This window comes from Silurus aristotelis (assembly GCF_946808225.1).
Source record: "Silurus aristotelis genome assembly, chromosome: 18".
NCBI classification, from domain to species: domain Eukaryota; kingdom Metazoa; phylum Chordata; class Actinopteri; order Siluriformes; family Siluridae; genus Silurus; species Silurus aristotelis.
The window spans coordinates 21263679-21286195 of NC_139591.1; the positions used below are offsets into that span (position 1 = coordinate 21263679).

General features: G+C 40.1%; 1 protein-coding gene across 12 annotated transcripts in view; it reads left to right on the forward strand.

The window, feature by feature from the left end:
• The window catches only part of depdc5 (DEP domain containing 5, GATOR1 subcomplex subunit), a 28125-nt gene continuing 5608 nt past the window's right edge, over nt 1–22517 (forward strand). The window contains exons 1-35 of one of the 12 annotated variants that reach the window (XM_083568665.1): nt 5–190; nt 701–1593; nt 2321–2408; nt 3141–3187; nt 4238–4323; nt 4595–4678; nt 5002–5051; nt 5210–5279; nt 5476–5554; nt 6519–6580; nt 6681–6750; nt 7701–7773; nt 7991–8094; nt 8270–8344; nt 8437–8571; nt 9351–9412; nt 9525–9595; nt 10399–10468; nt 10698–10734; nt 10817–10937; nt 11026–11255; nt 11912–12112; nt 12210–12345; nt 12474–12568; nt 12999–13052; nt 14665–14700; nt 17299–17482; nt 17572–17732; nt 18095–18215; nt 18764–18931; nt 19023–19242; nt 19705–19838; nt 19973–20090; nt 21124–21189; nt 22427–22517. The exon at nt 22427–22517 is cut by the window's right edge and continues 34 nt beyond it. In XM_083568665.1, coding sequence (XP_083424791.1) covers nt 1491–1593; nt 2321–2408; nt 3141–3187; nt 4238–4323; nt 4595–4678; nt 5002–5051; nt 5210–5279; nt 5476–5554; nt 6519–6580; nt 6681–6750; nt 7701–7773; nt 7991–8094; nt 8270–8344; nt 8437–8571; nt 9351–9412; nt 9525–9595; nt 10399–10468; nt 10698–10734; nt 10817–10937; nt 11026–11255; nt 11912–12112; nt 12210–12345; nt 12474–12568; nt 12999–13052; nt 14665–14700; nt 17299–17482; nt 17572–17732; nt 18095–18215; nt 18764–18931; nt 19023–19242; nt 19705–19838; nt 19973–20090; nt 21124–21189; nt 22427–22517 — 3502 coding nt within the window. In that variant the 5' untranslated portion in view covers nt 5–190; nt 701–1490. Of the gene's footprint in view, nt 191–700; nt 1594–2320; nt 2409–3140; nt 3188–4237; nt 4324–4594; nt 4679–5001; nt 5052–5209; nt 5280–5475; nt 5555–6518; nt 6581–6680; nt 6751–7700; nt 7774–7990; nt 8095–8269; nt 8345–8436; nt 8572–9350; nt 9413–9524; nt 9596–10398; nt 10469–10697; nt 10735–10816; nt 10938–11025; nt 11256–11911; nt 12113–12209; nt 12346–12473; nt 12569–12998; nt 13053–14664; nt 14701–14844; nt 15182–15861; nt 16372–16842; nt 16908–17298; nt 17483–17571; nt 17733–18094; nt 18216–18763; nt 18932–19022; nt 19243–19704; nt 19839–19972; nt 20091–21123; nt 21190–22426 lie in introns of those variants that run through there. The other 11 variants (XM_083568661.1, XM_083568669.1, XM_083568667.1 and 8 more) reach the window with 11 other exon arrangements.

Sequence of the window (22517 nt, forward strand, 5' to 3'; positions counted from 1 at the left end):
GCGCAGCAGTGCTGTAGTTTTACACTCACTCGCTGCTACGACCAAGAAGAAGAGCTGCTGTTTGTTATTATGGGAAGTAGCTTGTGGACGGAAAATGCGTTAAAAACCATAAAGTGGCCGAACTGAGCCGCTGAAGGAGGAGCGTGGAATCACGGCATAAAACCTGAATGGCATTGGGATCGTGTGTGTGGTGAGTTTCTTCGGTTTTTTTTAGAGACTGCTCGCTTTTTTTTTAGACCAACGGGTGTCAGCAGTATTGGGCCGGAATACAACAGATTGACTTAGAAGTGCACTACTTAGGGTCCGACCCAGCGGGCTCGTGCACGTGATCTAGTGCACTACAGAATCCATACCGTGTTATTTGTAATGCAACCGTAGATTTCCCTTTTCTTTATATCAGATAGTGAGGTTTTTTTTTATCCCTGTGGATAGATTTAGTTCTTTATAAGTTGAGTGCAGAAGTTTGTACACCCCAGTGTATACACACACACACACACACACACACACACACACACACACACACACACACACTCACACTCTTGTTAGACTCTGTTCTGTTCTATTCAGATCTTTAATACTTTAATCAGAAAGCTGTAATTCAGTGGGTCAAAAGTCTCCAGTGTGTGCAGTGATGGTGATCAGATACAAACTGTAGTTCTGAGACTGTTGACATTTAGTACAATCCAAATCCAATCTCAAGGCTCCTGTTTACATGGAAACATCCCCAGCTGTCCTCCAGTCGAAGAGGACGCCATCCAGAGGCAGGCCGGAACGAAGCGGGCAGATCCGAGGAAATGAGAGGAGACGGACAGGAACATTGGTCACTGGTACCTCAGGAGCATGTTTAACTTGACCGAGAGAGAGAGAGAAGAGGAAGAGAAGGATATGTATTATTATGTGAGAACCAGAAGGCAACACAGAAATGAGGGATCTCTGGGATAAGAGACGCCACCACACCACCATCAACAAACTTGAGTGAACGTGTGAGAGTGAGAGGACGACAGCATCCAAATATCCCAGTTCACCAAACACTTCATATCCATGGTTCGATATCCAGGTTGTTCCATAATTGTGGGGTTTATAAGAGAAACATCTGCCCCCTGCTGGAGTCTTCAATATTTGAGGTACCAACAAATAGCCTGCACCTTTTGATCTAGGTAGGCATGGAGGATCATACTGGTACAGAAGTTCAATCAGATACTGTGGCGTGAGAGCGTTAAGTGCTTTATACGTCAGTAGTAGTAGTTTATAATCAGTGTGAGATGTAATTGGGTAATTTCAGCTCCTCCTCCTTCTTTACTTATAACTCCTTAATTTTCTGTTCCTCTTTCAGATTGTCCTCTTCTTCCTCCTCCTTCTCCTTTGTGTCACACAGTTTGTATAAAAATAATAGCTGTGTGTGTGTGTGTGTGTGTGTGTGTGTGTGTGTGTGTGTGTTTAGATTTACAGGAGACCGATTCGGACCTGAAGTCGGAGCTCAGCGGTGGTTGATGTTTGTTGTGCCTCTTGTGAGCACTGCAGATAAAATGACGGTCACCACCAAAACCAAAACCTACAAACTGGTAGTCCATAAGAAGGGATTTGGAGGAAGCGGTGAGATATCTTCACCATCTTCACCACCATCATCATCATCATCATCACTCACCTTTTGCATCACATTTCTGTGCATCTGACTTGTGATTGGCCAGGGTGACTTTTTTTCGGTTAGCTCCACCCCCATGCAGGTTTATGAAGAAATCCATGTGCACATCCATCAGTCTTAATAGAAAAGGCATTAAATATTCACATTTTATGATGTCATAACGGTACATACCTCGGTTTTTTCACAGTTCGGATCAATGCCGATACGGTAAGTGGGGAAGACGAATAAACTGTTTGTCGTTTTTCTATTAACAGAGTTTATTATTATTAATATTAGTAAACAACAGTTTACATTTTTAAAACAATTTTAAATAAAATGCCTGCCTGGTTAAATAATATCTAAAATAATATTTTTTATTATATTTTATAAAATATAAAAAAAATGTAATTAACGCAATACACTTTTTATTATATTGATTTATTAATTTTTTATTATTTTGAAAAAATTGATTAAATAGTTTACATTTGTTAGACCCCATTTGGGTAATAAAGATTTTAACTATGTTCCGCACGTAAAAACGATTGCATTCGAATACGTGTACCGTTACACCCCCAATCCGAGTGAAACATGACCCTGAAAACAATGAGATCTTTTACTTCTCACGTAACCGATTTTCATAGGCACTCCGACAAACTTGCGGTTAATCCGGAAGTTCATCTTTCGCCTCTCCTCTTTCAGATGATGAGCTGATGATGAACCCGAAGGTGTTTCCTCAGGTCAAGCTGGGAGACATCGTTGAGATCGCGCACCCCAATGATGAGTACAGGTGAGCGAGGAATGGGACGTGGTTCAGTCCTGGTTCACAGTGGAGGTTGTAACTGCTGGGCCCTTGAGCAAGGTCCTTAACCCTCATACCCTTAACCCTCTGAATAAGGGCATCTGCTAGTGTAGATCACTCTTAAAATATATGCTGCAATTACAGGGCCAAGCTCTGAAGGTACCCAGACACCCTGTTGTTTAGGGAAGTAGTCGCTCAGTGGTCAAGATGTTGGACTTCACATGGGACTTCAAATCTCAGCACCACCAAGGCCCTTAACCCTCAACTGCTCCAATAATTATATTGCCCCTGTCAAACTTATAAAAGATGCAGTTATGGGGTCAAGTGTTAAGATGCTGGATTGTAGATCAGATGATCATGAGTTCAAATCCCACCAACACCAAACAAGGCCATCTGCCACTGTAGATGTCTCTCAAACGTAAAAAAGGTGCCATTATGGGGCCAAGCGTTAAGATGTTGGACTTCTGATCAGATAGTCATGAGTTTAAATCCTACCACCACCAAACTGCTAATGTTGGGCCCTTGAGCAAGGCCCTTAACTCTCATCTGCTCGGATTAAAATAGTATTGCCCCCTGAATGGGGCATTTGCGACTGGAAATCACTCAAAAACTTGTACATTACTATACACACCATGTCTTATTACCCACCTAACTGCATTTCACTGGCACTGTACATGTACGTGTAATAATACAGAATTCCCTGCCTTGTTTTCTCTCCAGCCCGCTCCTGCTCCAGGTGAAAAGCCTGAAAGAAGACCTGCAGAAAGGTACAACCTCAAATCTCTGTGTCCACACTGAGATGCCGTTTCTCCTTCAGTGCTGAATTTACTCAAAACTCCTGAAGGGCTTTTACGTACATTATTTGCGCAAAAGTATTGGGATCCCAGACTTTTCTAGCCATATCTTGTTCTTTTCCAACCTCCCCTTTTCATCATGCACTTTTTAACCATCTAGCACACAGTTTTAGAAGAAAATTATTAATAATTGCAATATCCTGTGTCTAAATTGAGGATGAGCTCCCTTTTGAGTCAAGGTTCCTTCTATGGTTTTTTTCTTCTTATCGTTTCAAGTTTTTTTTTTTCTTCCCCTCACTATTGTATATCTGTATATTGTCACTCTATTTATTTCAGTAACATTGCTTGGTGACAGTGTTGGAAGGTTGCAGAATTAGAGGTGGACCGATTCATCGGTTTTGATGATTAATCGGCGGAAATAAATCAGTGTAGATAGTTTTTCCGGGTTGCGGTTGAGAAGCTCCAGTGTCATTATACAGTACGAAAGCGGTCTCTAGAGGAGAATCAGTGACTTCATGTGCTGTATGTTTTGACACGCTGGTTCGTTCATAGTGCATTAAATAAAGTTACAGATACAATAAACAAATATATAAAAAATTGAGTAAATGTTGTAATTAATAAATAAACAATACTTCTAAAGCTTATTAACTTAATTTGATGGTACATATAGAATCTTTCTAATTCGTTAACATTTCATGTAAATCTGAATGCTTAAAATCTAAATGTCTTCGCAAAAAGCCAGAGCATTGACATTTTTTTTTTAAATGTACGGTATGTATTTTTTATTTTTGTAAGAAAGTTTAATATTTTACATGGAGTTTTTTTTTTATTTATTTTTTTTATCCAGTATCCATTTTTTAAAACTATCGGTTGATTAATTGGTTAACGGCAGGTACGATCCCACCTAGATATCGGTCAAGTCCACTATCGGTCGACCTCTGTGTAGAACATTAGAGACAGATGGTATGATATATTCCAGCTGAGCTCCTTTAACACTATCTGTTTTGTTTTTTCCCCGGAAAGAGACGATCAGTGTGGACCAGACCGTCGCTCAAGCCTTCAAGCTTCGCGCCTATCAGGATGTCATCATTAACATTGTGGATCCCAAGGTCTTTAGATTTTACACTTAAGACTTTTAGGCTTTTTGCTTTTGTACACCAGTATGATTTAGTGAACAGTGCAGAAACCTTTGTGACCACTAGTTAGCATAAAGATCTTCAGGGCTTCGTCTATATAAGTTCATATGAATTAGTTGTTTTTCAGAGATGTTGTTAGAAATATAATCAGCACCCTAGTTATCAAACAGTATCTTGAATTCAGCAGTACTGTAGTTTAAATGAGACGTGTGTGTGTGTGTGTGTGTGTGTGTGTTTTTGACAGGACGTGACACTGGATCTAGTTGAGCTCACCTTTAAAGACCAGTACATTGGCCGAGGAGACATGTGGAGACTAAAGAAGAGTCTGGTAAGTCATTTAGCAATAAAGGTATTTATTGATATGTAGTTTGAGATCATGTTTGCGACACATATTTATTCGAAAAACATGACGGTCCGAGTCATTTTCTGTGGGTGAGTCTGTTCGGAGTCGATTCGTTTCGGAGTCGATTCGATTTGGTGTTCATTCAGTTTGGAGTTGATTTGATTGAGTCCCTTCGATTCAGAGTCTATTTGGAGTACATTATTATAAGAAGTTGTTTGTACAACAATAATGTTTGTATTGTTGTACATTTAAAAAAAAATAATGAAGTGACTCTTCCAGTTTTGTATCTCATGAACGTTCTCCTGCAGGTCAGCACGTCTGCATATGTAACCCAGAAGGTGGAGTTCGCAGGGATCAGGTCAGTCAGAGACATGTTTTTAAATCATGTATTTGCTCCTCCCACCTCTTTCTTTTTTTTTTCTTTACTTTTTTATTTTATTAGTGTTTGTGTGTGTTTGTGTGTGTGTGTGTGTGTGTGTGTGTGTGTGTGTGTGTGTGTGTGTGTTTACACTCCAGGGCTCAGGCGAGTGAGCTGTGGGTAAAAGGCGAGAAGGTCACTTGTGGTTACATCAGCGAGGACACGAGGGTGAGACGCCTCTTCACACCACAGCCTTCTAGACCAGCTGCCCCCCAATGTTTTTTTTTTGCTTCGCATCATGGACCCTTTTCATGTCTTCATCTGAAAAGTGGTCAAGTAGAAGCTGATGCTGATGTTGCAAAAACCTCTTGTAAGTCCACTGTGATGGAACTGATGTGAAAATGTGTTCTATTCCATGCTGCAGGTGGTGTTTCGCTCCAGCTCGGCCATGGTCTACATCTTTATCCAGATGAGCTGCGAGATGTGGGACTTTGATATCTACGGTAACTCCGCCTCCTCTTTGTCAGATTCTGGAATAGAAAAGAAAACATTCTCACTGATTAAAAGAAAAAATGATGCATATGAGAGCAGCTTGATGTAGGCATCGAGTAAAGTTACTGTTACTTCATAGAACTTTTACTTAATAACAAGAAGAATTCTATTGACGTAAAAGAAAAAAAAGTTGTTCAGCCGGGTCTGTATCACTGGCGTCTGTCTTGTCCGTCTCCATCTTTCTTTGTGAGTTTGGCACCTTTTGTCTTCCGCCCATCATTTGTTTATTTATTTTTTCCCACTTGCATTATTTTTTATGTATTTATATATTCTTTACTCAGTAACGGATATAAATGTTGTTAAGCGCAACACTTCAAACAAATCACATTTAAATAAAAGTAAAATTACAGATTTAAAAAGTATTACAAAAAACGTACTAAATTACAATAATGCGAGTAAATGTAATTTATTAATTTCCACCTCTTAATATGCGTATAAGTTTGATTATATTATATAAAAAAAATGAAAATAAAAACACCTCATGCTAATTTTTCATATATGTAAATATTCATATGATTAATTGTTTATTTATGCATATAATATACATACACTTCTGCATCCACTTGTAATTAATGATAACTTTCTCATGCCTCATTATAAAATCTTCACCTTTTTCTCTTTATTGTTTAATATCGTTTATTGTTTTATATTTGCTGTAGTTTGCCTGAAGCCTGGACTTAAAAATATTAAGATAAATTTCAGTTCTTGAAATCTAGACAAATTCTCTACTACTAATAATGAACCTTTTGGTGCTACTCTTTGTGTTGTTTTTTTCACTTGATATACTGCACAGCATATTCTTTCTTTCTTTCTTTTTTCTTTAAACATCACCCTCTTATCTCGTCTTGTGAGATGCACAAATCAATCTTTGATCATTTACATTTATGGCATCACATCTCTGGTGTTTATTTCTAGGCGATCTCTATTTTGAGAAGGCGGTCAATTGCTTCCTCTCGGACCTGTTCACCAAGTGGAAAGTAAGAACCAGAATCATCATTGGTGCTGTGATTGTTTTCGGCTCTTATTGAAGCGATAGCAGGGTTTTATTTAGAGTTCTAATGTTTGCACTCATGTCAGGAAAAGAACTGCAGCCACGAGGTCACGGTGGTGTTGTTCTCCCGGACCTTCTACGCTGCCAAGACGCAAGGTGAGCTTCGTACATACGCACCTCCTCATGCTCTTTTTGCCTAAGACTAGAAAAGGTGCTGCTGTTGATTGGCGGACCGAGTGATCATTACATTAGAACTGCAAATTGACACTAATCAGCAAAACCGCTGCAAAGAATTCCATAATGAAACTATGGAAAGAAAGGAAGGAATTTCTTATTTATTGATGAGTTGATCTATAGTTAGGAAGTACGTTGTGGCACACACACACCATTTCTTTGCAAAGCTGTTTGAATCAATAAGCTGTTAAATGGTTTGTTTTTAGCCCGTAAAGCTGATTAATACACCATTTAATATACATCAATCAGGCGTAACGTAGCATTATAACATTACGAGCGGTAAAGCGAATAACACTGATGATCTCTTCATCATGGCGCCTGTTAGTGGGTGGGATTTATTTATTAGGCAGCAAGTGTAAATTTTTTTCCCCCAAAGTTGACGCGTTAGAAGCTGGAAAAACGGGCAAGCGTGAGGATTTAAACGAGTTTGACAAGAGCCAAATTGTGACGGCTAGACGTCTGGGTGGGAGCGTCTCCAGAGCAGCTCTTGTGGAGTGTTCCCGGTCTGCAGTGGTAATGCAGGTCAAACATGGAGGTACAAAAGATTAGATGTTTCTATAGGTTTGATAGGTCAGCTGTCCAACCATTGGACGAGACACCCAGTGACCAGGAGACAGTGTCATGGGCTTCCTGACACTTGTGAAAAGCCAAGGCATTGATTCACCCTTAATATACAGTCTATTGTATTGTAATTAACGACCTACAGTTCAAGTCGTAATACAGGTCCTGTACTATTATCTGTTTTATTGAAATGCTGAAAATGAGAAATAAATTCAGAGTAAACGCCATAAAGTCACTTATCATTTTAATTCACTCATTGATGATAAGATGTAGCATCAAGTGATGGTCTTAATGATCTTTTCCCTTCTCAGATGAGTTTCCCGAGAGCCAGAGAGGAGCCATCAGGCAGGATCATGAGGGCCGGTTCTACGAGGATTTCTACAGGTTTTAGCAAATTCTTATGTACAGGTTTAAACAGGGTTTTTGCTGGGTCATTTTAGGCCTTGAAGTCTTAAATTCACTGTTCTAAGGCTGAAACAGGTCTTAATTTTGCGATGTCCATGTAACGCTTGAATTGAATTGGCCTTAAAAGGTCTTTTATGATTTGATTCATTGAAGTGGGAAATCGTGTCGATTTTATTGAAACATCTCTGTGGTGCAGAGTGGTGGCTCAAAACGAGAGGAGGGACGAGTGGACGTCTCTGCTGGTCACCATTAAGAAGCTGTTTATTCAGTATCCAGTGCTGGTGCGCCTTAAAGGAGCAGGTACACACACACACACACACACACACACACACACACACACACACACACAGAGCACAGACACATTCCTTCATCCTAATGCTAATGTTTAATTAAATTCCCTTTGTGTGTGTGTGTGTGTGTGTGTGTGTGTGTGTGTGTGTGTGTGTGTGTGTGTGTGTGTGTGTGTGTGAGACAGACAGGTTTCCGTGTGGACAGAACTCCACTGCCGCTCAGGGAAATTACCTCGAAGCCATCAACCTGTCGTTTAACGGTTTGTGAAATCTGATGTTTCTTAGCACAGCGGTAACGCATTCCTCTGCCTGAGGTTCCGTAGCTCACAGTTCGTCTCTGTCTGTGTCTCAGTGTTCGATAAACACTACATCAACCGGAACTTTGATCGCACGGGGCAGATGTCGGTGGTGATCACGCCGGGAGTAGGCGTGTTCGAGGTGGACCGGCTCCTCATGATCCTCACCAAACAGCGCATGATCGACAACGGTGAGGACAAACATTTCGTGTGTCCTCTGTCTCTGTCTTTATTACATTATATAACCTGAAAGCACGGAAGCAGTGTTAATTAAATTTTTTTTATATATATATATATATATATATATGCCCGTCTGTCTGTCTGTTTATTAATTTGTCTGTCAGTCTTTATTTATCTGTCTGTCCATCTACATGTCTGTATGATAGTCTATGTACCTGTCTGTCTATCTGTCTGTCCAGCTATCAATTTTTTCTGTCTGTATATCCATCTCTCTGTCCATCTGTCTGTTAATCTCTCTGTAGGTCTGCCTGTTTCTCTATTTACTTGTCTTTCTCTCTGTCATTATATCTGTCTGTCTGTCTGTTCCATCCGTCTGTAGTTAATCTATTCTTCTCTCTGTTTCTCTGTCTATTTGTTCGTGTATCTGTCTGTTTCTGTTCATCTGTCTCTGTGTCTGTCTAGCCGTCTGATTATCCCTTGATCTGTCTGTTTACATGTCTGTCTGCTCATCTATCCAGCTCTCTTTCTGTCTCTCTCTCTCTCTGTTTGTCTATCTTTCCGTCTGGCCATCTATTTATTTCACTATCCATTACTTTACAGTAACAGTGATTTAAAAAAACATAAAAAAAAAAACCCAAAACATTTTAAATAAAATTTGTATTATATTGTATATATTTATTTGATTGTAAACTAAAATTCTGTATTCGGATGGAATCATAGCAGTTGGAGCTCGTCTTCCTGTTTACTGCAGGTGGAGTGTGTCGTTGAGTTGTGTGTTTTTGATTGACAGGCATTGGAGTGGACCTGGTGTGTATGGGAGAGCAGCCGCTTCATGCCGTCCCGCTCTTTAAGGTTTGTAGTAATCTGTGAATTGGAGAAAACTGTGATTTTTTTTTTTTTTTAAACTTGTACAATATCAAACTAAGAGCCCACTGTAGTCTAATGGTGTGATCGCTTTCTACAGCTACACAACCGAACAGTACCGGGGGACTCCAGACTGGATGACTACAATCTGCCTCACTGGATCAATCACAGGTCAGAGAGCAGATGGGAAGAGCTCATGAGTTTCCATACGCCTCACAGAATCGGCAAAATGCTAATAATTCGAAGAGAATAAATTCAAAATAACATTTAGTACTAGAGGTACCTATGTTGGATTGTACTTACCAATAACCGATTAATCAAATAATAGTTTTTAAAATGGATACTGTATACAAACCAAAAATATCATTCCATGTAAAATATTACTGAACTTTTTACAAAAGAAAAATAAATAAATCCAGTGCTGAATCATGAGAATGTGCTAAATGAAATAAATTTAATTCTATAAATAATAAATTGGAAATAATAAATATAATAATATATTATATATAAAATAGCTTTTGTAATAACAACAGGCCGGAACCCGGAAAAACTATTGTTATGGATTTTTTTTTACATGGAATCAGTGCCAATTAATTGGCAAAACCGATGAACCAGTCGACCTCTACTTGGTGCTGCTCTGAATGAGCTGTTTCACACTGCAGATGTTTACAAAAAGGTCCTCAAGACACAATAATGACCATATTTGCACAAATGTCCCAGTCATTGTTGATCAGTGACGTTTTTTATTTTTTGATATTGTTCATGAGTCTTTAAATTACAAAAAAAAATTAAGCACATTTTGGCAAAGCAGTAAAGAAGGTAGATGGAAGTTTTTTTTTTATATAAATAACTTCCATCTACCTTCTTTACTGCTTTGTCAAAATGTGCTTTATTTTTTTTCTTAATTTTTTTTAATAATAAATACATTTAAAATGTCTTATACTTCGTATTATGATCATGAATACATTTCACAGCTTCTACACATCAAAGAGTCAAGGCTCATGCAGCTCGTTTACTCCCAGGATTAAACTCGCTGGTCAGAAGGTTGGAGAATCACATCGTTATTTTGAATATAAATATATATATATTTTTTTTGTGGGGGCGGTGTTAGTATATGTGATATTAATAAAAGTATTATAAATAAACTATGACTATACTATTCAATGCTATTTAATCCAACCCCTAATAAAATACTAATCATGCATAAATCTTTATTTAATTTTTTTTATTTCTCAGTAAAAAAACGTATTTTATTTTTTGCTTTGTTTCCAAGCTCCATGTCGAGAAATTAAAGAGCAGCAAAGAACACTGTAAGTGTCTATTTTATTTTGTATTTTCCTCCTCATGGAAATTTTTTTTTTATTTCTCCTGATGTAATTTATTCTTTTAAAGCTATTGGTGCTCCTAAAGACTCGGAGAACAGTCTTCCCATCCAGGTGGACTACGATGCTCACGATGCTCAGGTCTTCAGACTTCCTGGACCTGCGAGAGCACAGAGGGGCAGCACCTTCCGGTAACATTTCGGTTACTATGGTTTATAATATTTCTCCCCAGATATGTTCTTGATTGCTATCATTATTATTCCCACTGTGCTCTCACAGGTCAAGCAGAGAGAGGGAGGCAAGCTTTAGGAAGAGCTGGTGTTCGGAAGTGGGTGGAGGACACTACAGTGGCTGCTCTCCTCCTTCCCGTCCTATAGGGGGCACAGACGAGCAGCGCAGCCTTGCGTCCGATGACAGTCTGGGCCACGTCTCGAACATCTTGCTGATCCCTCGCCATCCGCCGCAGTATGAAGTCAGCAGTTCGCTTGGGTACACCAGCTGTGCCAGAGGTGCGGGAAAGCAAAATATACCAAAAGCACACAATTCCTTCACCATTATTATTTAGTTAGACAAATGGACAGTTGGATTAATGGAAGGTTCAATTGGTGTGTGGATGGATGGATTGGTGACAGACAGATACACTATTGATAATTGGTGGATGGATGGATGAAAGGTTCAGTTGGTGACAAATAGGTGGTTGGATGGTTGGGATGAATTGTTGACAGACGGACACAGTATTTTGATGGATGAATCAACTAGTAGATGGATGGAGGTTTATTTGATAGACACATGGATGGAAGGTTCAGTGGATGGATGGATGGATGGATGGATGGATGGATGGATGGATGGATGGATGGATGGATGGATTTTCTGCCAAAGACAGACAGTATTTTGATGGATAAATCAACTAGTGGATGGGTGGAAGGTTCAGTTGATGGATAGATGAATGGATGGAAGGTTCAGTTGGTGGATGGATGGATGGATGGATGGATGGATAGATGAATGGATATGTTGAATTGGTGACAGACAGATATACTGTCTATAAACAGTATCTTAATGAATGAATGAGCTGGTGGATTGATGGACGATTCAGGTGCATTGTCTGATCGTTAATGAAACTGGTGTGTATTCGGGATCCCATTTTGTGTGTGTGTGTGTTTGTCAGAGCTGCTGGAGAAGCTTGTGGAGTCTCAGCGGGACTCGAGCGCTCCGGGACGCTTCACTGTGGGCAGTGCCGAGTCGACGCTACACATCCGCCCGGGCGGTTACACGCCCCAGAGAGCTCTCATCAATCCATTCGCCCCTTCACGCATGCCCATGAAGCTCACCTCCAACCGCCGCCGATGGATGCACACCTTCCCTGTGGGTGGGTGTAACACAAAAACACACACACGTTCACAAACAGTGAAGATCATATTTTGTTTGCAGTGTTTTCTCTGTTTTAGTTTCGTTTTCCATTTCAGGTCCTTCTGGAGAAGCCATCCAGATCCACCATCAGACAAGGCAGAACATGGCCGAACTGCAGGGTAGCGAGCAGCGTGACCCCGCCCACACCTCAGCAGAGCTGCTGGAACTGGCCTATCATGAAGCAATGGGCAGGTTGGACATGCCCACAACACCTAAATGATTCAATTGGGAATATCAGCCACAAGAAAACTTTTAGACATGGTATATAGTATAGCTGTGTGTGTCTGTGTGTGTCTGTGTGTGTGTGTGTCTGTGTGTAGGCGAACAGGACTTCCTCAGACTGCAGACAGTGGGCTCTACATCAGTGGGGGAACTGATGATTATTCAGAAAGCCCAGCCAGCAGTAATAGTACAGGTACACACACACACACACACACACACACACGTGTATCATACACCCGCTAGGAATGGCAAGATTCACAGGGATGGGGGTCGCCCCCCTGGCATAGAACCACTGGCATAGAATAGAGATTAACATGGCAGAGGTAGAGCTGCATTTTCCTGGAGACAGAACAGGAAAAGAACGTCTTGTTTTATTTCTTTTCTTTTTTTTTTTGCACTACAAAGCTCTTGTTTTTGGCCATGTGCCATGTGTCAGAAGGCACTTAAGTAAACTGATGATTTGCCATCAGTCTGAACCAAAGAAATAAACTTTCTGCACCATATTAAATTGCACATCATCATATTTTTTCCATTGCAGTGAATGGAATCGTGTTGAATCGAATAGAAAACATGTACACTTCTGGTGTTTTGGGACTTAAATGAGCCTCCCACATTTTTTTCAGGTACTCCTGTCAATCGCGGCTCTTTCGATGAGTGCTCCAGCACTTCGGATCCAAGTGAGTTTGACATACAGGCAGCAAAACATTCACAAGCATGATCATTTGGAGTGTGTGTGCCATTTCAGATAAAAAATCTCTCAAACTTGCATTTGTTAAACCATTGATTTGATTTGCCTGTTGATACACCATGCAAGCATTTGAAATGTTCATGATATTTTGCTGAAACGTTTTTGCATGCATTTTGTAAATTTGTTTATATGAATTTTAACATCAAACAGGTGGGAAGTAAAGGTCAAGCGATTTTACCGATAGCAGGGTTGGATCGTAAAACAAACATAACACTCCATGCAAAACAGTACTAAACTTTATTACAAAATATATAAATGAAAAATATGAATCTAATAAATATATTAATAAACGTTGAGTTAAATAAAACTGAAACACTTTGAAGACACTTAAAAATAAACAGCCCGTAGTGTCAGTGATTCGCCTCTAGGGGCTGCTCTTGTACTGTATAATGCAACCCTGAAAAACTATCAGTATGGATTTTTAACAATGAGTAGAATGACCTGAATTCTCTGAGCTGAAAGGAAATCAAAAGATGATATAAACCAGCAGAAGACCACATCGGCTTTACTGTGGTTGTCCAGGGTTCAGACTTCCCTCTTTTTTTTTTGCTCACCATAGGGATTATATGAATGATGATCTTTCCTGGCAGCCTAAATCAATCTGAACCCCGTTTTCTTGTGATCTTTTTAATGAACAAGGTGTTTCAACTTACAGAACTGTTGCTCATGGAAGGTTTTTAGTTTGTTTGCACCATTCTGTGAACGAAATTCCGCACGTCGCACGACTCGCGGCTTTCTACCAATGTTTAAACAATTGGAGGCGGTCTAGCTTGCAGTTCGGTGGCCTCAATTGAACCATTGTTGCTGGTTTGTCCAGATGTTGACCGATTCATCGGTTTTGCCAATAGTTGATTGATGGATTGGTTACCAGCAAAAATCCATACAGGAGAGTTTTTCCGGGTTGCATTATACAGTGCGAGAGCGGCATCTAGAGGTGAATTACTAAAGCCACATGCTGTTTTTTTTTTTTTTTTTATGTCTTTTTCTAAATCATTTAGATGTAACTGTTTTTATTTATTTTGAGTGTTACTTTTGTTGCAGTTTGACTGCATATCTTTTATTTTCATCAATATTTATTATTATAATGAATATATCCATATTTATTTAATTTAGCATGTCTGTGTGTGTTATGTATGTTTGTTTTTTCTAGTATCCATTTGAAAAAACATAGTTTGATTAATGGGTGTTCGGCATGTACGATTCAGCCTCGATATCGGTAAAATCCAGTATCGGTTGACCTCTAGTTATATCTAAAAAGGAGTAGTGTTGTCCTATTTATTTATTTATTTATTTATTTATTTATTTATTTATAAAATTTTCCTGCACTGTCATTTGTATAATTTATGTTTTTCTCCGTTTTGTAGTGTCATATCAAAGACTAAACTGTGATTCAATGTGTGATTGATTTCTGTTGGCTATACATCAGCCAGCCAATCAGAAATGAGCATTTTTGGTCGTCGTGATTTTGATGATTTTTAGAGCAAAAATTTATTATTTTTTTGTTTTTGGCTTCTGTATGAAAGCCTGCACATGTTTTCCAGATTATAACACAGCTAATATGATTTATTATAGAAATGGTGACTATTTTATAGTCTGGAAAAGATTGTAGGTATTTAGGGGGTATTTAGGGGTCATGTTATCTGCTGAATCCGATATTTTTTGGGGGGGATTAGATGGGTTTTTGCTCCAGGGAACTACTTTTTCTTTGTGTTTCTATCCAGAAGGTTCTTGATGGTTGTAAGGTTCTTCAGGAACTTTGCTATGGAGATTGGGTGAAGTTTCAGGGTGAACATTGTGACGAGTGATCTCACACTCTCACGCAAGTTTACGGCTGTGTCCCGAATGGTGTTTCTTTCACTTGTTAGGTTTTCTGTTCGAAGCATTATGAAAAAAAAGCTTACATTTAAACATTCCCACAATTCCAAGCATCTTATAAGATCAATGCAAGCTACACTGAGAAAAATCTCTGAAACAACGTGTGTAGGCTGTACGATGATGACGCTTTTTGAAAGGAGAAGGAAGAGGAGGAAAATCGGACCGATTATGGCTATTGACACAGTAACAGCTACAGGATGTGTTGTACAAAGAAACTCCACCTTCTTAGTTTTAAATCCCGTGTACTGGTATTTAAAGGTCGACCGATTCAACGGTTTTGCCTATAGTTGATTTCTGGAAATATCAGCTATCGGCAAAAATTAATACAGATAGTTATTCCGGGTTGCGTCTGTTGCTGGAGCAGCCGAGAAGGGCCACAAAAGCGACCTCTAGAGGCGAATCACTGATACTACATGCTGTTAGATTTTTCACATTCATTTGCTGCCTACATTCACGGAATTGGCAGACGCCCTTATCCAGTGAGACTTACATTTATCACATAAATACATCTGAGCATATATGGGGTTAAGGGCCTTGCTCAAGGGCCCAGAGGTGGCAACTTGGTTCGGCTGGGATTAGACCTCACGACCTTCAGAGCCTAAGTCGAATGCCTGAACCACTAAGCTTCCACTTCCCCATGTGAGTCTCCACGCTGCTCAGAGTGCTATATTATAATTTAATCATTATAATTTATTAATAGTCATATTTATTAAATTTTTTTTTTTTTTTACTTAATTTCAGTATTGTTGCTTTTTTTTCCCCAGTATCTATTTAAAAAACGGAAAGTTTTAAGTTTTATTCAAGTTTTTGAACCATGTGATGTCGATCAACACGCCGTTTCATGTTGAACTTTAATTCGCTAGTCAGTAGACGTAGGTCGTTTCAGGAAAACACACTTCAATCAAAAGCTTTACAGACGATGTTTGGTTGTAAGAAGATTCTAGAACGAGTGTGGGCCACCGTGGACCACCAGAAATCCGGGAAAACGTAAACACAGACTTTTAACACGTTACTTAAAATAAATGTACTAATAAATCGGAAGAATACTTGTTAAAAAGTGAATTACAGCAGTTTGGGACACATCCTCGATCCACTTCCACTGTTTCCTACTTTCTTTCTATCACGATCTGGTCATCTCTCTGGGACTTTTTATTTTCCATCTTCTGGGGGCCGCTTTTAAATCGTTACTATTCACAATTTAATCATCACGCTGCGCTCACCGAGGGATTCAATCCACGCATGTACTTTTCTGCATGCACAGTTATGGGCTTCCTTATTCAGTTATTTAAGGTGTGTGTGTGTGTGTGTGTGTGTGTGTGTGTGTGTGTGTGTGTGTGTGTGTGTGTGTGTGTGTGTGTGTGTGTGTGTGTGTGTGTGTGTGTAATTGAGCAGATTTTCCAGACTGTACAAATTCAAATTTACTCTTGCAATTGTGGTGAAGAAAAACCTCATATTTTACATGCTTTAACAGGGAACTTTGGAAAATAAATAAATAGATTTAAATGTAAAAATAAATGTTATTAATAAAATGATGAACGGTTTCAATTGTTCACAATTCAGCATAAATTTTTTTTTCACATTTTAAGTAAATTAATTAATTGAATTTAGTTGATTACATTCAAATGTTACTTTGCCATTTGATTATTACATTTTATATTTGTTATTTTACGCGCTAGAGCGACGTACACTGGAAAATTCTGGTACTTTTATTTTTTTAAATCCGTGTGTGTGTGTGTGTGTGTGTGTGTGTGTGTGTGTGTGTGTGTGTGTGTGTGTGTGTGTGTGTGTGTGTGTGTGTGTGTTAAAGTGTGTGCAATTGACTGACTTTCCCTCTAATCCCACAGTGCATGATTAATTGAGCACGCTATAGACTGCACCAGCAGCATCAGACACAATGAAGAGCACCAAAGTAACACATTGTCTCCTTTTTCTCTTCCCTCCCTCCCTTCTTTGTGTTTGTGTCTCAATTAATGTTTTTTTTTCCCCTTACTCCCTCCATCTCTCTCTCTCTCTCTCTCTCTCTCTCTCTCTCTCTCTCTCTCTCTCTCTCTCTCTCTCTCTCTCTCTCTCTCTCTCCCTCCCTCTCCCTCTTATTTTCTTTCTGAATTTCTTGTTGGGTGCTTTGTATGACTGCTTTCTTTCTTTCTTTTTTCTTTTTTTTTTTTAAATACATGCTCCATTTGGAGCATGTGTGTGTGTGTGTGTGTGTGTGTGTCTGTGTTTCTACACTGGGGCAATGTATGTGTGTGCGTGCGTGCGTGCGTGTGTGCGCGTGTGTGTGTGTGTGTGTGCCCCTGAAGCCCTACAGCTCTCTGCCCCTCCTACAGTGCCTGCGTTCTGCTGTACAGTTGGAGTGGACTGGAAGTCTCTGACCACGCCGGCGTGTCTCCCTCTCACCACCGACTATTTCCCAGAGCGCCAGTCGCTCCAGAACGACTACACAGAGGGCTACTATGACCTGCTGCCACACACTGACCTGGAGCGGTATACACACACACACACACACACACACAAACACACACACACAAAGTGGGGTATCCCTTACATGACCAAGCGTCTTGTGTGCACGTCAGGCGTGATGACGAGGTGCCGGTGATGAGCGCCCCACGTGTGTTTGAAGAGTTTATCTGCCAGAGGCTGATGCAAGGCTACCAGATCATCGTCCAGCCCAACAGCAGAAAAACTCCACCCACAATCGCTCCACCTCTCAGCAGCAGCCCGCTCTATTCCAGGGGTAAATTATGTGTTAAAGATGTTGATGAAGGGTCCGAGCTCTCTCTGAGACAGCAGGCCATGACATCTCTTTCCGTCTGGTTTCATCTCTCACTCTATCGCTTACTCTGTCGTTTTGCTTTTCTCTTTCATTTATTGCTTAATTAAGTTTTTTTTGTTTCTCTGTTTCCCCTCTATGTGCAACTCTTTTGTTCTCCCCATATCTTGTTCATTCTCTTTTTTCTCTACTAGTGTTTGAGGGAAAAACAGAACGAAAGCTGTGTGTGTGTGTGTGTGTGTGTGTGTGTGTGTGTGTGTTTATATATAAACATGTGTGTATTCGAAATATTGATATATAGGTTCCTGTTCTTCTCATTTTTTCAGGACTGGTGTCTCGGAGGAAGGCTGAGGAAGAGGAGAGCGTGTACTGGCTCAGCATGGGACGAACTTTCCACAAAGTCTGTCTGAAGGACAAAATCATTACTGTTACACGATACCTGCCCAAGTCAGTCTCACATACACACACACACACACACACACACACACACACACACACACACACACACACACACACACACACACACACACACACACACACACAGCTCATTGGTTAAGATGTTTGACTTCTGATCAGAAGGTCGTGAGTTCAAATCACATTACAACAGCCACTACTGGGCCCTTGAACAAGGCCCTTAGACTTTAGATACATAAATTAATAATGTATTAATATATGATTTAAAATATATTAGTTGGCATTTTGTTGCTTCTTTTTGTAAATAAATTTATCATTTGTAAGTAGATTAATAATTTGTGACTTTATTACAACTGGTAAAAAAAAGCGAATGAAACCTTCAGCAATGAATAACCCACGCTATAAAATGCATAATGAACACAAATATTAATCAGTTTTCATCCTTTAAAAGGACGTTTCCTAGAAATAAAACACTCAATAAAACAATAAAAATGAACGTGGAAGCATTGGTTTAGTATCAGAATTGTGTGTGTGTGTGTGTGTGTGTGTGTGTGTGTGTGTGTGTGTGTGTGTGTGTGTAGATACCCGTATGAGTCCACCCAGATCCAGTACAGCTACAGTCTGTGCCCCCCTCACGCCGACGGTCATTTTGTGCCCTGCTGGGTGGAGTTTAGCCACGAGAGACTGGAGGAGTACAAATGGAACTACCTGGACCAGTACATCTGCTCAGCTGGATCCGAGGACTTCAGGTGCACTGTCACAAGCTCTCTTTTCTACGCTGTACTGAGTGTGATGCTGACGTTTGGAAATGAATTTCTCCCTATTCGTTGTTCTCCCCAGCCTTATCGACTCGCTGAAGTTCTGGCGTACCCGCTTTCTGTTGCTCCCAGCGGGCGGGGCCAGGCGAGTGGCAGACGGCGAGGGCCACTGGGACGTGTACGGGGAAGGGCCAGGGGCAGCGGCTGGGTGCGGAGACTGGGCTCTGCTGGATGGATTTATACGCTTTCTAGAGGGGCTGAACAGAATCCGGAGACGGCATCGATCTGATCGGATCATCCGGGTAAGCAGAGAAGAAAACTGTGGGTTTTCCAAAAAGAGAAACCACGCCTCTTTTATAGGGAGTGGCAGGTGCATAGGCCACCCCTCTTTTACTGGGAGTGACAGGTATGTAGGCCACACCTCTTTTTCTGTGATTGACGGGTTCGTAGACCACGCCTTTTTTATGGGGCGTGACGGGTACATAGGCTACGCCCTTTTTTGGGCGTGGCAGGTACATAGGCCACACCCCATTTTACTTGGAGTGACAGGTACATAGGCCACACCTCTTTCTGGGATTGACAGGTACATAGGCCACACCTCTTTTACTGGGATATACAGGTACATAGGCCATGCCTCTTTTTCTGTGATTGATAGGTACATAGGCCACACCTCTTTTCTTGGGTCTGGCAGCACAGTAGCCAGGCCTTTTTTATTTTTTCAGTAGAACTTTTCCTCACTCTGTTTATTGCCACCATGCTCACAGAAAGGAGCAGCCATGAAGGGTCTACAGGTGACATCACCGCTCTCTCCTTACACCCCGGAGCCTCTGGCACCTCCCCTGGGTAAAAAAGGTGCTTCAGCTCTCACCACACTGCTTGAGCTGGATCAGACTCACAAGTAAATGCTGCTTCTTCTGCATAGCATGTCGTACAAATCAATTACAAAAAAATGCTTTATTATTATACTTTTGTGGTGCACTGCGTAACAACCCCACACACACACACACTCTTTCTCGTTGTCTCTCTCTGTAGGACTCTGGAGGAGCAGCAGGCTGTTGCTCAGTATGCGGTGGTTAAAACAAACCCGTCATTCACTGATGCTGCTGCGGTCATTTCTGTGGCAAATACTTACATCGACAGCCCTAGAAAGGTGACCGATTGCTAAAAATGAGTGCGTGTGTGTGTGTGTGTGTGTGTGTGTGTGTGTCTGCTCAATTCTGGTCCATCTCATGTAAAGATGTGTTTATAGGGGGGACAAGCACCCAATCAGAGCAGAGTCGCTTGCAGTAGTTCCATTTCTATATTTATTTCATTTCCTTTTTCTTGGCTCCTGGTTTATAATCGTTTCTATGTCTCATTTAAAGACTTTACTCATAATTATTTATAATAATTCTTCACCACAAATAGCATTTTTATTTCTGGAGAGCTCCATGCTCTGCTTCATAATTAGGCTTTTTATTAAATTTTCTTATTAAATGTAATTTTTAATTAAACAGTGTCCACACTGATAGTTTTTTTATACGTAGATAAATGTTTAAGTCGGAAAGTAAATAAACGCGAGGCGGAAATGCCACGGGTCACAGGTTTCAGTGTGGATGAGCAACTTTTGGGGGGGGAAAGTGCTCGGACTTTTTTTATTTTCATTGAAAAGTCAAAGATCAGTAACACGTGTGTACACCATATGAGCAAAATTTTGTGGATCTTACCAGAAGAATTGAGCTCATTGTATGAGATCCTTTCAGACACCGGGATTTTAGTAATCACTGATGTAGGTGAGGAGGCCTGGAGGTGCTCTATAGCAGGAGATCTTCCACGCCAACCCATGTGAAGCATATCTTCATGGATCTAGCATTTTTACACAGGGGTTATTGTCAGGCAGGAACAGGTTTGGGACTAATAGTTGAGGTGAAGGGAAAATATAGTGTTCCAACATCCAAAGACATCTAATACAATCGTTGTGCTACAGTTTGTGAAGAACCAAATATGGCTGGAAAAGTCAGGTGTCACAATACTTTTGTCTACATAGTGTACACACGTGTAATGATTTCTAAATGTAGAACTGTGCACTTCTGCAGTCCTGCGTGCCTCCTGCTGAGTAATCACATTGAATTTCCTGGGTTCTTCCATCTCTTCCTCTGTCCCTGTCAAACTCTCTGTGGCGTTTTTTTTTTCCTGTATGCCAGCAGGACGCTACGTTCATGTTGGATTTTATTCGTAGCCCTCGCTCCTCCTACCTGTCTCACCCACAGGTCAGTAACTTCCTCGGCCTCTCGTTTCCTCCCTGTACAAGAGAAGCATGGGCACTTTGTCGTTTGTGTTTGTCCTCTGTGCTTGTGTGTTTTTCCCAATGCAGCTTTCCAAATGCGACATAAAGAGTAAAATGGGTTTACTGATAACCACTAGCTCTCAGAACTTTCAATACAGTGACGTATTTATGTGTAGTTTATCCCTGTATCCTGAAAGAGGGATGGGCTGTCTGTGTGTCTGTCTGTCTGTCGATAGATCTGTCGATAGATCTGTGGATGGATGGTTGGAAGGATAGATAGATGAATGGATAGACAGATTGATACAATATACAATATATGAGCTAAAGTATTGCGACACCTGCCCATATGTGGTTCTTCCCCAAACTGTTAAAATTGTCTTTGGCTGCAGAAGCATAAAACTTTCCCTTCACGAACTAGAAAACCCAAACTTGTTCCAGCATGAGAACACCCCTGTGTACAAAGCCAGCTCCACGAACATATGATTTACATGTGTTTGGAATGGAAGATCTCATGCTATAAAGCTCTGACCCGATTGAATTGATAAATATGAACACTAATGCCCTTGTGGCCAAATGAATCTCACACGAATCTAGTGGAACATTTTCCCAGGTGTCCACAAATTTTTGCCCATATTTTTAGAATGGCCATCTATCACATATAACATTACGATTAGAGACGCCGATTTCTTTGAAAGGTCCATAAGGGCATAATTTTTCATGACCATGATATCAGCATTATATTGACACATCGCCCAGCCCTGTTCTGCATGCACTTCTTTTGATTTATATATATATATATATATATATATATATATATATATATATATATATATATATATATATATATATATATATATATATATATACACAGCATTTCACAAAAGTGAGTACACCCCTCACATTTCAGTATAATATAATTTTTATATAATCTTCTCAAAGGACAACACTATAGAAATGAAACTTGTATAGCAGTACAGATTTACTGTACAACCTGAGGACAAACTGCACATTGACTCCTCTAAAATATATCATAAGATAATAATAAGTTTTATTTCTATATTCTTGACCTTTGAGAACATGATAAAATAGTTGCTAAAATGTGAGGGGTGTACTTACTTTTGTGATATATATATTTGGATTTGTTGCATGTAAGTAGTTTAGATTTTTCAGTTTGGGAATTGTTAGTATGTATTATAAAGATGTGTGGTTGCTTCCTGAAGATGCCTCCTGAGCCCCCTACAGTCAATACTGCTGATTCCGGTCCAATAGAGAAAGGAGGTAACCTATCAAATGACAGGATGGCGGTGGGCG